This window comes from Antennarius striatus, chromosome 3, assembly GCF_040054535.1.
Source record: "Antennarius striatus isolate MH-2024 chromosome 3, ASM4005453v1, whole genome shotgun sequence".
Lineage (NCBI taxonomy): Eukaryota > Metazoa > Chordata > Actinopteri > Lophiiformes > Antennariidae > Antennarius > Antennarius striatus.
The window spans coordinates 16,606,803-16,623,722 of record NC_090778.1 but is presented as its reverse complement, the minus strand read 5'-3'; the positions used below and the strand labels follow the sequence as shown (position 1 = coordinate 16,623,722).

At 41.8% G+C, this 16,920-nt stretch overlaps 3 protein-coding genes across 4 annotated transcripts; 1 reads left to right on the top strand and 2 right to left on the bottom strand.

Annotated features, from left to right (window-relative positions):
- Positions 1–93: 93 nt before the first annotated feature.
- Positions 94–2,348, top strand: pdxp (pyridoxal (pyridoxine, vitamin B6) phosphatase). The gene is made up of 2 exons (XM_068310490.1): positions 94–844; positions 1,303–2,348. The coding sequence occupies exons 1-2, from the start codon at positions 244–246 to the stop codon at positions 1,647–1,649; spliced, it is 948 nt and encodes a 315-aa protein (XP_068166591.1). The 5' UTR covers positions 94–243; the 3' UTR covers positions 1,650–2,348.
- Positions 2,349–2,646: 298 nt separating this feature from the next.
- kgd4 (alpha-ketoglutarate dehydrogenase subunit 4) lies at positions 2,647–6,370 on the bottom strand. Of its 2 annotated transcripts, none has more exons than XM_068310492.1 (5): positions 6,197–6,370; positions 5,533–5,640; positions 4,710–4,773; positions 3,092–3,294; positions 2,647–2,980 (listed from the first exon to the last, which is right to left on the bottom strand). In XM_068310492.1, the coding sequence occupies exons 2-5, from the start codon at positions 5,584–5,586 to the stop codon at positions 2,963–2,965; spliced, it is 339 nt and encodes a 112-aa protein (XP_068166593.1). In that variant the 5' UTR covers positions 5,587–5,640; positions 6,197–6,370; the 3' UTR covers positions 2,647–2,962. The 2 variants fall into 2 exon arrangements, with proteins under 2 accessions (XP_068166593.1, XP_068166592.1); XM_068310491.1 differs by lacking the exon at positions 6,197–6,370 and adding an exon at positions 5,861–6,144 and having other exon boundaries at positions 2,653–2,980.
- A 1,238-nt stretch (positions 6,371–7,608) lies between these two features.
- Positions 7,609–11,427, bottom strand: LOC137592480 (betaine--homocysteine S-methyltransferase 1-like). The gene is made up of 8 exons (XM_068310682.1): positions 11,339–11,427; positions 9,970–10,102; positions 9,759–9,871; positions 9,124–9,315; positions 8,891–9,038; positions 8,598–8,780; positions 8,205–8,433; positions 7,609–8,064 (listed from the first exon to the last, which is right to left on the bottom strand). Exons 1-8 carry the CDS (start codon positions 11,354–11,356, stop codon positions 7,887–7,889), a joined length of 1,194 nt encoding a protein of 397 aa, XP_068166783.1. The 5' UTR covers positions 11,357–11,427; the 3' UTR covers positions 7,609–7,886.
- Between the last annotated feature and the right edge of the window lie 5,493 nt (positions 11,428–16,920).

Genomic DNA, 16,920 nt, shown 5'->3' with positions numbered 1-16,920 from the left:
GATTGGTTGAAAAGGTAGAGTCTGATTGGTCAGAGATGACACTCTGGGCGTGGCGAGCCATCTATGTTTATGTAGCTCCGTGTCCGTGTCTGTAACCACACGGACGGACCGGGGATGTGATTTCCTTTAGTTACCGCATCCATTCTCTCGCAACAGCCGTTCCGCCGCGGTTCACGCCAGCCTGCGACATGGGGGGGACCCACTAGCGAGTGAAACACGGAGGACACCCAGGAAAAAGCCGGAATGGCAGGCGCCTTTGGATTCAAAGGCTGCCAGAAAATCCGCGGTCCGCAGATTAGAAATCTGCTCGAAGCGAAAGACTTCATTCTGTTCGACTGCGACGGGGTGATCTGGCACGGGGAGAAGGCGATCACCGGCGCCGTGAAGGTCGTCAATTCCCTCATCCGGCACGGGAAAAACGTAGTGTTCGTCACCAACAACTGCACCAGGCCCCGGGAGAATTATGTTACCAAGTTCTGCCGGCTAGGCTTCACCGAAGTCATGCTGGAGCAGATCTTCAGCTCGTCCTACTGCTCGGCTCTCTACCTGAGGGACGTGGTGAAGATCCGCGGACAGGTGTTCGTCATGGGCTGCGACGCGCTGCGACGGGAGCTGCAGGCGGCGGGGATCCCCTGCGTGGAGGAGGAGGCGGACGAACCCAACGCCACCATCTACAACTGCCCCCTGGCTCCGGACGTCAAGGCGGTGCTGGTGGGGCACGATGACAAACTAACTTTTCTCAAACTGGCTAAAGCCTCCTGTTACCTGAGAGACCCCGAATGTCTGTTCCTGGCCACCGACAACGACCCCTGGCACCCCCTCTCAGGTGGAAGGATACTCCCAGGTATGGTTGGTGGAGACGGGTTGTGTTTACTTCAGGTCAGGGGTTTTAGCTGTGAACATCAGACTAAAGGATTTACCAGGGGTATGCAGAGCACCCACAGGGTCCTGAGGGCCCTAAACTAGTGCCTTGGATGTCAGTGATATTTATATGCTTGGTTGATGGACACTACGTCCTTTACAATTTTTATTTTGGATAGAATTCCCATTTAAGAAAACTCCTAGGCATGAAACACTACTTCTTGCAGGTCCTACTTGTCCTTTGAGGCCAAATTCTCCCTCAAAGAATTCAGTTCACAAAAGCTGATTTTCATTTTGTGTTTTGTTGAAGTGAAACCTGTTTACCCGTCAAAGAACAAGATTACATTCCAAAATCCTTGCGTAGGCTTTGCTGTGTTTAGTGTTGGAACACCTCATCATTCGCTCTAAAGATAACCCTGCTCTCGTCTTTGTCCCCTTCAGGTTCTGGGTCCCTCACCGCAGCTTTGGAGGTGGCCTCTGGTCGAAAAGCCACTGTGATTGGCAAGCCGAGCCGCTTCATGTTCGAGTGCATTTCCAGTCAGTTCAGGGGTGTGGACCCCGCCCAGTGCCTGATGATCGGGGACCGCCTCGAGGTGGACATGCTGTTTGGGTCCAACTGTGGCCTTGACACCATGCTCACACTCACCGGTGTGTCTCAGATGGAGGAGGCCCAGGAGTACAGGGATAGCGAGCTCAGCACCAACCACAGCTTGGTCCCTGACTATGTAGTGGACACAATTGCTGACTTCTTACCTGCTTTTGAGGAAGTGGATGAACAGAGTAATTGACGAGTATCTTTTGACTTCCAGTACAGATCGTAGATTCTGCTTCTGATTCATTTCAAGTGCAACGTTTAATCCGGCATTTGCAAAACAGAACCCTTTTCAAATAAGTTGTCAAAAACTGTAGTCATTTATCAGCAACAGTGCGCTGTTTATGTTGTGACCAAGATACTTTCTCCCAAAGTAATCCAGTGCAGACCTCAGTGTTTTTTCTAGTGTTGTGCCCATTTGTGTCTTGACAGTTGTAAATGCTTCAATATATAAATATACTGCACTAGCAAGTTCATAGGTTGTGTTTGACTTTGGGTTGAATGTGAAGACAAGTTTTTGTAAAGCCATGAATTATTCCGTGATGATATTGTGTTTAGGAGCTGGATGTTTTTGCCAAAACAAACACACTTAGAAATGCAGAATTCCCCAGGTGTTTTTTTGGGTGTTGCTTCTCCTCAGTTGATGTCAGAAGGAAATTCAAACACCCTCTTAAGGATAAAGATGACAAACCAGACAGGTGAAGCTTAAGTTCACTTTTGGCTGTTTGCAGCATGTCTGTTCAACTTGTGCAAATGTTCATGAGTAATGAAGCGCTTGCTGAATCTTAGTTAGAAATTCAGTGGCACACTGATGGTTGCTGCTGCATTATTGTGAAATGTCAGTGTTGTTAATGTTTACCACATAAAGTATGTCAACAACAGTAACAATAAATACATAAACTGAACTTTTTATAGGTTATTCATCTGTCAGAAAGTGGTTTACCTGTTACTGCACAGGTCTTTATCTTCTGTTTGTGTGTCTGTGCATCGACATCAAGCATGATAAGAACGTCACAATCAAAATATAATCTTTTAATCAGTAGATCATGAGCTCAACAATGTTTAATTCAATTAAATACTATTCCAACATATTATCCAGCATCTTAGCTCAGCCTTATCTAATGCTCAGAAACAGAAAAGCAACTTTTAAATAAGTTTGATCAATATGCCTCAGACCCCCCAGGTATTACATGTACAGGTCAAATTAAAGACAAAAAGAAAAGAAAATAAGCCGTGCTTGGAAAACAAAACCACTGATAAAAAAAAAAAATATATGAATAATTCCAGTGAAGATATAGAAACCTAGAGGCCGTTCTGGATTTGTTGTGTGAAATGAACAAATAGCATCATTGAAAAATATATGTACATGCTTAAAGATTTATGTGACCGTTTATTCAACATCCACATGTCTAATGTGGCTTCAGGTTCTAGTGTGCTGAGGAGCAGAACTAAAGACAAACTGATCCAACAGATAAGGGCTTTGGTTGCAGTGCTTCAAGTTGCTTCATGTCACTCTGGTCCACCTCGCTGTGACAAAGAAAAAGGTTCACATTTATAGTTTCTGAACCCACACATGTAATGTTCATAAAACAAGTAAAGGTTCTAAAAGAAAAAATAGGATGGCGGTGGTCCCCTCACCTGGATGTACTCCATTTCGTCCACGGTCAGTGATCTCCTCCGGTACCTGGCAGTAAGAAGCTGAATAGATGCCAGGGTGTCCGGAGTGCCAAGGATTGGGGTGACTGGTACGTGGGGGATTGATGACTGTGGTGGTGCTGAAGTGGAACTCGCAGCATTTTGAGGTGAGAAGTTATCTGCTAATGTTTTTAGAGCCTCTTGGACTAGAGAAAAAAAAATGAAAAAGGCAACTCAGGAAACACCCATGAGAAGTCAGGCATCTCACAAACATAAAAACAAGTCCCTTAATAACGTGTATGCTGACAGCAAGACAAAAATACCACACAGAAATGTGGTGCTTTATAAAGACGTATCCTCCATTCAAGGGTGACTCTGGAGTAGTTTATACTGACGCCACGGAGATGGCCACCCTTCAGATTCACCTATAACATGATGTTTCCAAGGAAACCACACACCATATGACAAGCTTATGTATGTCATTGAAAAAAACAAAGGTCTTAAGAGTAAAAATGTTATATATCTTCTGATTTATGTGGATGTAAATGAATATGGAATTGGTTTTAACAAGCATGTTAGAGAAATCACTGTGGGTGTTTTTACACAAGCTAGTCTCAGGTAGTTTTGATAAATAAACGTGTTTTAGGCGTTTTATCTCTGCTATTTTGTCTTCTTTGGATCCATTTTATAAAATAGGTCAGATTTCTCCCCAGTTGATAATGGTAAGAACAACAGGTTTGTACAGGGAGCTAGAATAAATTATATTCTCATGGGATGCCTGAGCAAACAACTCATCTAATCTGTCTTGGAGCAAAAATGTGCTAACCCAACTGCTGTAGGACAAAACTGTTGTGTGTTTGTCGATGCATAAATGTGTGTGATAGTTGCCTGATTCATGACATAATTTATCTACTGGTGGTGGGAAGAGTGGTAGTCGACTTCCTGGATTAACAATTCAAACACTACCCCTCTTAACCCTTTATTGAGGGGCAAGTCAAAAAGTCACGGGCCCTAGGAAACGAGCTGTAGAGTTAAAAAAAAAAAAAAAAAAAAGGATTAGCATTACACCTCAGAATCCATCCAACCATCTTCTTGCTACTAATCTGCCTTGCAGGTCACAGTTCTATCTCAGCCAGCCACTGGCAAAAGGTAGGGTACACCCTGGGTGAGACGTCAGTTCTTCATGGGGTCACATGAAAATAACCAAGCACGCTCACACTCACACCTACGGACAATTTGGTGCGACCCATTCCCCTCAGCTGCATGTTTTTGGTGGCGGGAGGAAGCTGGAGAAGGCAGAAATAACTCACACAGACATGGAGAGAACACACACACTCAGCACAGACAGGAATCGAACCCAGAGACTTGTTTCTGTGAAGCAACAGCGCAACCAACTGCACCACCATATTGCCCAACCTCAGAATCACTAAAAGAAAAAAGTACCCATGTACCAAACATTGGTTGAGCTCAAGTTCAACATGTCTCTTTTGATTTATATCAGCATAAAGTTTGCCTTAGTCAGAATTCATAGTTTGCAAGATATGCTCTGACAGACAGGCACCAGTAATTTTAAATATAAGGAGAGTTCAATGTTTAGGTCATTCAAACTATCAGAGCTCACCACTGGGCCGTACGGAGTCTTGTCTACTGGGGAACTTGATCAGAGGTATGTGAGGTCGAACTGCCTGTATAGAAAAACACAAACATACACACCAAAAAAAAAAAAAAATCATATAAAACATTGGGTGCTGAATAAAGACAGTCAATAATGAAAAACCATATGTAGTGAATGTGAGAATAAGGCAAGAGACTAAACACTTTAATGTCTTTTACAGAGGAAGGAAGTGCAAAGACCAAGTAGGTCCCAATCAGGAACATTCTGACCTAAACATAGTTGTTGACTTTAATAAAATTCTGTATATTAAATCTGTGAGTATACTTATAAATGGGTTAGTACCCTAAAGTGACAAAACATCCTGGTCCAAATTTTCAAATGTAAATACTTGCTATTCCTACTTGATCATTTCACGGTGCCAAACGTCAGATGAAAGATTAACATCCGAGCTAACTGATAACCATCTGCAGACATTAACACATTGATGAGGTATCTGCCTGCTGATCAGACCCGATCACAGTGTCGGCCATGCTAGGGTCCGAACAGCAGCGTCAGAAACGTGAACAGGTCAAGTAAGGTCAGCAATTATCCAGGTAGTTTGCTATAGAACCTAAACGATAGAACACGCTTGACTGGATATTTCCTTGTTTAACAAGGACATCAACAAGGACACTATGGTATGTCAGCCAAAAGGCCTCCCAATCAATCGATTGTTCACGAGTTTTACTCTTCAGCGTTTACATGAACTCAACACATTAATCTATAATCACCTGAATGAAAATGAAAATAAATAAATAAAAGTAAACAATGATTTCAGGATCAACGGTACCTGGATGACTCTGGCGGTGGGAGCTGCCATTTTGGTGCTGACTTTGCTGCCCATGACGACGTCAGGTTTACTTCCGGTGTATGTGTAGAATCCAGCTCCTTGTACCTCCTGAAACACACCACAAGGTGGCGCTGATGACACGAACAGCTATGACGTCTATACCATGAACGTGCACAGTGGTCCAAAGGATGCAGTTCGTTCGAGTCTCCCCACATAGCATCCGGATGAATTCAGTATATGAGGTACTAGTAAGCAGAATATGGCAGCCTTACAAAACGTTTTTTAATCAACACCACAAAGCTAACCGTAACTCCAATTATACATTTACCTCTGGAAATTATGGCAAGCAGTCCACAAATGTGTTGTCCTGTCTGATGTCTTGCTAGGTCAAATCGTCAGGCCATTCTCCAGGCTGTGAGGTTAAGCTAGCCTTCTCTTTATGAAGGATATACAGAAATAGACAAAAAAAACCCACCTCACCCTAACCCTATGAAGCAACCCCAGTCCACCACCAGAAAGTCTCCAAGAGCGTGTATTACCCGCAGAGCATCGGGTATAAAACCGTATTTGTTTGTGTATTGGTATCGAGATACTATCCCGTGCGGAGACAAGAATCACAGCCGAGCTGAGGTCGGTCGTGTTTTGACAGGGGAACCTTTCTTACCAAGGATTACGATCCGGACGCATTTAGGCGTCGGACTAGGTTGTAGCGTTTCCGTAGCATGACGTACTGTAGTGTGTATCCGTTCTTCTGCGTGTCAGCGATCCGACGCTTTCATGTTATTGAAAGATTAATACTGATACACAAAACCATCCTCTAAAAAACAAAAGGAGATTGTTGATCGGAGGAAATTCTGCCGCATTGTGTGGCGCAGTGTGTAGCGCTGTCGCCTCACAACACGACGGGTCCGGGTTCGAGTCCCGCTCTGTCCGGAGCTTGCATGCTCTCCCTGGGTCTGGTCTAAATGTCTGGCAGCACCTACGTTTGCATGAATTATTCTGTATTTTTGCCAATTGCCTTGTCCTATTCAATTGAGGGCACAAGGACAGGATAGGTCCAAAAAAATGGAAATGCAGAGTGCAAAAAGAGCACAAAACAAGACTCACACAAAGTAATAAAATACACAAAAAAATAAAGTGTATAAAACAGTGAGATAATAAATATGTAAAGAAGACTAGAAACTAAAATAATAACGATATCCAGAGTGCAGCAGCATGTAAGTATCTGGAGTATAAAACTTTTACTCAGCTTCATCCTGTGCTTAAATTCATTTTTTATTTTCCCAGTTTGGGATCATTAAAATATATCTATCAAATAAGTCACCTACATATTAATAGTATTAAAAAACATAACTGCAAAAGAAAATAAAAATTGCCAGTTTTTTATGATGATAAAAATATGATAACATATTGGGTCCTGCCCAGAGTTTCTTCCTAAATGAGGGAGTTTTTCCCCGCCACCGTCGCTTATGCTTGCTCTGGAGGGCTTTGTTGGCTTTCTATCTGTAAAGCGCTTTGAAATGTCTTCAGATATGATTAAACACTATTTAAGTAAAAGTTGATTGATTGATTGATTGATATTGTATTTTTAATTAAATATTTAATTGTATCTGGTTGGTCGGGATGTTTGATTCTCATTGTCGTCACTGGAGTTCCGTAAAATCGGAAGAACTGTGTTTCTGTTTAAATGTAATTCTGAAAACTCTAAATATACTGTTATAATCTGCCTTACATTAAGTTTTGTTTTGTTCCAGGATCCCCAGAAAAGGGTCTATTTGCCAAAGTTGGAAAGACATTGGAGATTACGAAATATAACATTTAAATAGAATTTACTCATTATTTTTTTAGACAGTCTTGGTTATTAAACACTTAATGTCAGAATCCCCATTGTTATTGCATTGCTTTTCTCCATTTCACCATGTTTAAGACTTTGCAATCACACATTTGTCTCATTACAAAGTGCTATGACGATTATATGTGATGAATGGAACTGATACCTCAGATGAAAATACTTTCTTCAGTTAACCTCCAACCATCCATTAATACAAGAATCTACAAACTCAGTCAAGAAACCAATTCACAGTTTATTAGGTCTTATTTTATTAAACAAACTGGTCCATAAAGTCATAAAGGCCCTGAACATGGGCCCAACTCCTAACATAAGACACCACAGTGGTTTCATATAAAACAGAGCTTTACAATCAGCATAAACAGAGTGAATGAGGATTTGGCCCCTGGTATTATTGTAGATGTAGCAGTGTTCACACATTGTTTACACTATTGTGGCATCTTAGCAGCTCCATAGCAACGGTGATTACTCAGCCCTGTTGCAGATCTGAATGAGACGGACACATTCAGTGTTTCTTTGACCTGTCAAATACGTGCTGTAGTTGGTCCTTAGAGGTGGCTTCTTTCTGCTGCATGAGCTCAGAGTGGCCCTTGGTCACACCCCACTGATCTGGATTAGACATGGAGGGACACAGGGGACGACCAGACGCTGGCTTCAGGTTCTCCCAGTACACACGACGTGCTCTGAATGTAAGAAAACAGGAAATATGACCATATGACCATTTTTATTCACCAGAACTGATGAACCAGTAACTCACATCTGACTAGGTTTAGGTAGAGATGATGGTCAGTGACAGACTGGCAGATTAACAGTTAATTCTCACCTGGCTCTGACCCAGGGCTTGGTGTGCATCTCCAGACCAGCACCCCAGCTGCCGTGTTTCTCTGATGCAGCTGGGAGGATGCCTCTTTCAGAGCTCAGCTCCTCTGCCACAGCTCTGATGTGGTAAGGTTCAAATCCACAGCAGCCACCAATAAAGTGAATGCCAGCATTGTAGGCCTCTCTGGCATACTTGTGCATGTCCCACCGGGTCAGGATTCTGGGCTCCAGACCTGCCAGAAGATTCAATTTTGTGAAAAAAAAACATTTCTATTTTGATTGGTGTATGGTATCATGTTTTTCATCAGCACTTAGTGCATGCTTGTTGCTAGATACTTAGTTTTTCAATAATTACATTAATGAGTCAAATTTGCACCATAATACTGTATATTATTACCGAAGGGGAATTCTGGCAGATCAATGAATCCCTGACAGCCACAGTCAGGGGTGTGGAATGCCAGGGGCTGCACCATGTAGTGAGCCTTTAACCCAGCCTTCTCCACTCCCTCCTTCATCATCTTGACAGTTTTCACACAGGTCATGGGGTCAAAGTGGCAGTTGATACCAACAATCTGGGCACCTATGAAGGAACATACATTGTGATAACTGGCTGGTAAAGAGCATATATAGAGAGACTGTTAAGTAAATCAAAGTTCTAATCATAGGAGTATTATAGAACAGTGCACTCACCAGCTTTGACCAGCCTGACGGCACACTCCCCAGGTGACACGCCATGCATGTCTCCCTCTGGTCCGATACACAGAGAAGCAGCTACAGGCTTCCCTGTCTCCTTCAGCACCTCGACAGCCCACACGGCCTCTTCAACATGCTCATAGTACTGAAGACAGAGTCAAACATCAGCCAAACATCCACCAGCAAATGTTAAAAAAGGATGGCCAGTTTTTTTAGAAATAAATCTCTACCTCAGCAATCAGGAAGTCAACATTTTTCTTGATGAACACATCCAGCTGTTTCTTGAAGATGGCCTTCACATCCTTCTCACTCTTACAACTCAGGTAGGAAGGAGTCTGAGACACCCCACCAGCAACGAGGGCATCGCCCTCGTTGGCGACCTGACGGGCGAGATCACAGGCAGCCTCGTTGATCTGAGCTCCCTGGAGAGTAAAGACAATATCTGGTCAGGATTTGACAGACAATCCTGATATGCATGAAAACAACATTTGTGTGTCAGTGTAGATTGACATTATCGGGCAATGGATACTGACATTGAGCATTGCTTCTACATAGTTCACTTTGTCATTAAAATTTCTTATTATAATTGATAAATATATCAATATATATATCATAACATGATGTAGAGAGTAGAGCAGGGTAGAACTTTATTGATCCCTTAAGGAGGTTCTGTCAGGGAAATTAACTTGTCTGTCACACTTCACACAGCACAGTGGGCACACAAAAGCACACAGAAAAAGCACACAGAAAGTAGTACCAACACCTAGAAAAATAAAAATAACCCCCAAAAATATACAAATAAAAAGGCATAAATAGGCATAGGAGTTAAAGTGTTTCTAGTGATGTGATGTCCCATTTAACTTACAGTGTTGATGAGCTTGTTGCCTCTGTTCTCCAGTTTGTCATCACTGGCGTAGAAGGTGAAGGTCTGCATTACGTTGGCCCCAGCCCTCAGGAACTCCCTGTGCAGCTGTCTCACTTTAAAACAAATAAAGAAATAAATTTATGGTTCTCAAACGACGCCTGCACAGGACAAAAAAAACATTTTGTGTTGAAAGATATAAGTTTGTTCAGACCAGCTTCGGGGTACTCTGCGGCAGCCTCAGGTGTCCAGGGACCAGCTTTCACATAGCCCCTCTTCTCCAGGGCGAACACAAAGCCTCCATCGCCGATCACGACCTCCCCAGCGTCAAGACGCTGCAAGATTCCCTAGAAAAATAGATCAAGTTTAGCTTATCCATGTTTGGGATGAGATACTGAGACTGTTCAAGGAGCCCTCAGGGTTATTCATCTCCATGGACAGACTGACTCTTACATTAAGAACTTATCAGCTGCAGAACCAAACATGTTGGACTTTTATCTTTTTGGCCTAATGGTAAAAAATGGTGGTCTTTATTACAAGTGTTATACTGTATATTAAGTTTACAAAATGGAATACTAATTTAAATGGAGAAATATGGACACGAGGCATAAATACAAATGTTTATCTATGTGTTAACTATCTATGTATTACTTTTCATTCATTTCACACACACACACACACACACACACACACACACACACACACACACACACACACACACACACACACACACACACACACACACACACACACACACACACACACGCACATACACACACACACACACACACACACACACACACACACACACACACACACACACACACACACACACACACGCGCGCGCGCGTGCAGCTCTAATGACCCAGAGTCATCAAAAATCCACACGTCTGTGAACAGCTGCACTCCTTTTGCTCCTCCTCAACAAATGCTACAAGATTCCAACATAAGGTCAGGCAAAGGTTAACTTAAATTGTAGGGATGTGTTTAAACTTTTGCTGACTTTACTGCTTTTCACATTCAGACACCTATTGGCCCTATAGTTTGCACTACACTGACAGGAAGAGTTTTATCCAATCAGTTCCTGCATTTTTAAGTCAAGAACCATTATAAAACTTTAAAAAAATCAAATAAAACAGAAATGAAAAGTAATTTATTTGTTGTTTGGGGGCGATTTAAACATTGAAAAATGAATGTAAAAGATTTAAAACAAGGTGAATCATTTTGAAATGCTTTGCTTTTCAATTTTAAACTCAAAAATGCTCATGAACATTAGAATCTAGTAAATGGTAGCAGCAATAGTAAAACCACAGGTGGTGCCCCTGATGTGCATTGGAAGAAAGGCAAATAAAAAAATAAAATAAAGGGACAAGCATCTATACTTTGACTAATATAAGTAAGAACATAAATGAATTTATAATTTGAGTTATTCTATTACTTTAACATAAGATTATATTACATTTTTGAATGTGTTTATTCAGTTTTGAGCTTTGAGTGTTTGTGTCTTTGCAAATTGACAGGCCAAAACAGCACATTAAATTTCCCTGCATGAATACTGTGCATTGTTCAAAGTTCAGACATACCTTCTTTACTGGTGCCATAATCCTCCGGTTGACTGGAGTCCTGACTGCTCAGACTTTGAGATGCTGAAGAGACGGAGTGCAGAGGAGAGTGCCACTATAAATGTCTGTGAATCAGGGGAGGGGTCTAGGGAAGAGCTCCTCTGATTGGCAAGAGGGGAGTTACACAACATCAACTCCCTCTCTTCACCTCTTTATTGAATGAGAGTATTGTGAGTGAGGGCCAGCAGGTTGACCCTTACTGGTTACGATTCTCTGTATAACTGACTGCTCCTGTGGTTTTCTGCAGTTTGGACTCTGAACAGACAAATACTTCAAGTCTAACCTGACACTTGACAAACCAATTAGGATTAGGATTCTAACTGAATATATTGCATTTGTGTGTGCAAGTACTGACATTTGTTGAATAGCAATCCGCCCACACTGACAAGACGTAGTTGTAAAATTTAGCAATGATATTGGTATTACTTCAGGGTTGACAGGAAAAAGGGCGTTGTTACACGTGTTTTTATCTCCAAACTGAATAAGGACACACTCCATGCTCTTCATCCTTCTTGTGTCATTGACACACTACTACATACCAGTCTTCATTAGCCTTAAGATACACACTCCAAGAAGCAGAATCTGAGACCTGCGCTCTAATTTTTCATCACTGGTATAGAATGTGAATGCCTGCATAACATTTATTCCGGTCCTCTGGGAATTCCTGTGCAAGTTTTACCTTATCAGAGCTCCTGGGTTTCATGCAGCTCTGGGTACATCGTGTGTTATTTCAGTCCTGCCCTCAAAGAACCCCTCTTCTCCAGGACAGTTAGGAAACTTCCAGTTAGCACCTCAGTGTAGATGCATATGAGCATCTACACTTAACGGTTTTTAATCATCCTTTAAATATTTTGTTTGTGATATCTTTACAAATATACAATATACAACACAATATAAGTGCAAAATATGTGCAATGCTGCAGTTTACAGCCAAAAAGCTTTTTATTTTATGCAAGTGGGGTTTGTAGATTGTCCAGATGTAACTGCTTTAGACGGACTGTCTAATAAATCACGAGCAGACACCCACAACGCCTGACCGGAAAACACTGTCCTCACAACACTTTCTGCAAAAGGCACAACTAGGGCCCAAGTCCACGTAACGTGAACACGACGTGTGTGCACAAGTGTGTGAAGAAACTATTTTTTGTTGCTGACAGCTGAAATCTACTTTTACTAGGTTCAGCTGTTGCATAGAACTCTTTGGAACATCAAGACCCTTTTTCTGGGCTAAGGTGTGCTGAGATTTGTTCCTGCCAGTTTTAGGCCACTGGGTTAATATAGCAGGGATTCACATCTCTGCATTTGTGTTTGAAAATTGTGCAACATTGTCTGGCTTAAAGATCAATGAAAGTAGCAGACAGCTCAATGTCAATGTGGCTGTCAGCATAACCTAACTTTGAGTCTGTGAATCATTTAAGTAGTAAAATTGTTCACATAGCCTTTTTTTTTTCTTTCAATAACCACATTGATTACATAAAACAAAACCTTTCAGGTGTTCCTTATGTGACTCTGAAGCTTTTGATACAATAAGACATTTGATGAATTCACAGCATCCTCACCATTGGAACCCTGTGAAGTCACAACAGGAGGTAATTGTTGACTGCTTATTTGGATCTCTATTAGCTGATTCCAGTAATAGTTACTCTTCCTGGGGTCCTCTTATTAATCAAAAGTCTTTTTGGCTTTGTACCCTTGGACAAAAGACGTTGCATGACACTGCTGTAGCCATGAATGCAAGATTTCTCACCATGAAGTGATTAACTGGGAAAATAAAAAGCGATTAAAGCAATGATAAAAGTAACCATTATTTCAGGCAAAACGTAGTCTGTTCATTCACTGAGTTTAACTAGAACCCGTTCCTTTCCTTTGTCATGTTTTCATGTCCAGCACACGGACACATGTGCAAGCAAACACACTATCAGGTTTGTGGATATTGACCTTAGTGGGTTAGTGTGCAGCTCGGCTGGCTCTGGGTCTATCCGGTTTCAGGGGGAATGTTACTGATGAATCTCCCTCACATGTTTATCAACAGAGTCAAAGTTCAGAAACCTGCCTTCAGCCTATATTTCTTCAGTGGATGTGTCCAGTTGTTATTGCAGGTGTACGAATCGTATTTCCGTATCCACCTAAAAGTATTAATTTTCTGCACAAATTAAACAAATAAGATTTAGATCAGAAGCAGGGTGTTTTTTTTTCCTGTCATTCTCATGCTGAGCAACACTGAATGATAGAAGGTTAACATTTCACATGCTGATAAAAAATAAGATGTCAGACAAACAGGAGATAAACAAGGGTAGTTAAGGGAATCTGGGAATCTGATGATTAACATGAAGGAGCTATCAAAAATAAAAATTGTTGCGCCTCGACACTAATGCATAAAATCCAGTCCGAAAAAACCCCAAACTTCTCCTCGCAGCAAATGTAATGTTAGCTCTGCCTGTGTTTAGACAGCTGAGGTCTGTTGGCTACAGTGTGTACAGTAAGTCTCACATGGAAAGGCTTCAGCAAAAGCAAGTTTCAGATTGTCTTCCCATAAGCACAAGTGTTTTAATGTACATGTGTGGTGCACATGGCTCTCTAATGAGTGTCTGTCACCCAGTAAGCAAATGTGTGCTGGTATAAATAAGTCTCAGAGCAGAAATAGCTTCAATGTGTCAAATGTCAATGAAATGCTGAGCCGGCCGGCCAAACAGTGACCAGTTGCGGAAGACACCCCAAATTCCAGGTGAAAACTGAACCATAACTGTCTTCTGCAGTCAGAATGCAGCAAACGTAACTCTGTGTACGTCACTTCATAGGGACTGAGCTCATTATGCACTGAATGGCTTATGCAACAGGCAATGAAAGGGCCAAAGAGGGCCGAAATAAAAAAGAGGTCACATTCTTCTAGAGACCACCTTCTTTTGAATACAAATTTGAAAATTCCTGTCATTTCTCATCCATCATAGAAACTCCACCAACACGTTTGTGGGACCTTGTGAGTTTACACCATAGATTAAAGCCTTAAAATCTATTTATATAGTATATTACGACCATATCATATTCTTTCGGAGTCAGACCACCTGCCGCAGTAGGAATACTCAGCATTTACCTGCAGTTGTACTGCGGTGAACTTTTTTATTTCCGGCCACAACTAGTTCTCACAGGTTGCGGCCTGAGTTGAAGCTGTTAGTTCAGGTGCCAAGGGAACAAAGGCTGAGGAGAGGGGTGAGGGCTGTCGATTCGGGGTGGACACCTTACAATGGGCGGAGTTGGACTCTTTGATGGAGTGAGGACTGGGATCAAGGGTGCCTTGGAACAAATCCATGTCTGCGTTAGGGGTAGAGCCTATGCAAAACTGAAGGTTGGGTAGTTCATTCTGAGTATATGTACATTTTAAATGTCCCATGTGTACCCTGATAAAGCTGTGGTTAACTATTAATTCATGACTGATAATATTCAACTTTTCAGACGTTCTTGGAAAGTAGAAATGGAAGAAAGAAAATCTGATGTATCAAACTTCTGTTTTTGATCTATACACTTCATTGCCAGATGTGCTGAATACAAAAAGCCTGAAAAATGAAATACATCAGAATGTCTGCAGGCAATTCTGACCCACATGTTCTGATTCACTGCTTCACTCTCCTGTTAATGGGACTTTTTGTGCGCTTCTACAACTCCACTTTCTCATCCGCCCCTTCCTCTAGTCCAATCACAGCTCCAGCTGAAGAAGACATCCAAACGGATCCTTTTTTGTGATTTTTTTCAGCTGCAGAAATATACAAACAGAGAAAGAGACACAGAGTTGAGGAAAGAGCTAGAAAGTCCTCATGTGAACTACAGTAGAACAACAGCATTTTATTGAAGTATACTGTAGATGTGAGAGCATGATGCATTATTCTTGCTACGTCTCCCAGTGTGCTCCACATTGAGTACAGGATGAATGTAGAGTATATGAACAGGTAAGTATGTGTATTAATATTTGCAAATGAAATGAACTGTATATACATCAGGAGCCGTGTTCTCGCTCTAATGATAACATAGAGGAGCATAACAATCCCCTATGAGAGCCTAATCTTTACAGTGATGCTGGACCTGTGTATAAACTAATCACCCACCGACCCTCTACTAAAGGAAAAGAATGCAATAAAAACTACATGATGCAATACAGTTTTCAGACACAAGAGGACGTAAGAACACTTTCATTTGTTTTCCATCCCACTTTCTCCACTTGGAGCCTTCCTGGTGGATTTACGGGCATGAGACAAGGAGACACTCCAGACATGTTCTCGTCGCATCGCGGAACCACACGAAAGACAAACAAACACTCACGCACACTCATGGACACCTATGGGGAAATCAATAAACATGGTTTAATGTATAGTCTGGAGTGGCAGAGAAGTATGTTAGAGCGGTGCAGGACATGTATGAGGACTGTAAGACAGTGGTGAGGTGTGCTGTAGGTGTGACAGAGGAGTTCAAGGTGGAGTAGGGACTGCATCAGGGATCAGCTCTGAGCCCCTTCTTGTTCGCTATGGTGATGGACAGGCTGACAGACGAGGTTAGACAGGAATCTCCATGGACTATGATGTTTGCAGATGATCTGCAGTGAGAGCAGGGAACAGGTGGAGGAGAAGCTAAGGAGGTGGCGGTTTGTCCTGGAAAGGAGAGGAATGAAGGTTAATTAAACTTTCCTGTTGATTGAAGATTCTGGGTTTAAATCCCACAAGGTCATCGGGCCTCCACAAATACAGTGCAACTTAGATGAAATAAGAGACAAGTGAGCATGACCAAGGATGTGAGTATGGAGTGGTGACCTATCTGGTCACCTGTCATAGGCTCCAGCCTCACACGCTGTGTGGATGGAGCTGTACATGCTTACTAGAAAAGCAACATTCTCTGTATGGTCTTAGGTGAATTTTTAAATTATATGAACAAAAAAAAAACATCGAGCAAACATGCCTGAGGAATTACCTTCTTCAAATGTCAGTGTTGTTTCTCTTTTGTTTGTTAGCAACCACAGATGTGGTGTCCAAACACAAAACACCTGGATCCAAATTTTATGCTAGTTTTGGCAGCAGCATAACACTGTTGACGCCATGTTTTAATGCTTGGTGTGATTTTCCTGGAATGAGTCAGGAAGTGGAGCACTTTAGTTCATTCCTAGTGATTAATGGTTGATTAATACGACGAGAGAAAAAAAAGGTTTGTTAACATAACGTAATTTGTGTAAGCAGAGATTATAAATATGGTGACACAGAGTACTCTCATCTCTAGTCTACGTTCTTACTATGTATGTGCACAGTGCACACTCATGTGTCAGTCCCACTCTGAACTACCCTGCTGTTTTTGTTTATTCTGATGAAATTAAATACAACTTTTTTATATTCCTCATGGGCACAGCAGAGACATAGATTTCATCATGACATCATTTGTGCTTGGCTTCTCCCAGCAGGATCTGGGTGCTTTGTTTGGATAACCTAACTCGTCTGTTATGCTTTTCTTTGTGGAGTTTTATTTCCTTGTGGAGTTTTATAAATTCACGTGTCACATCTTTGCCATGAC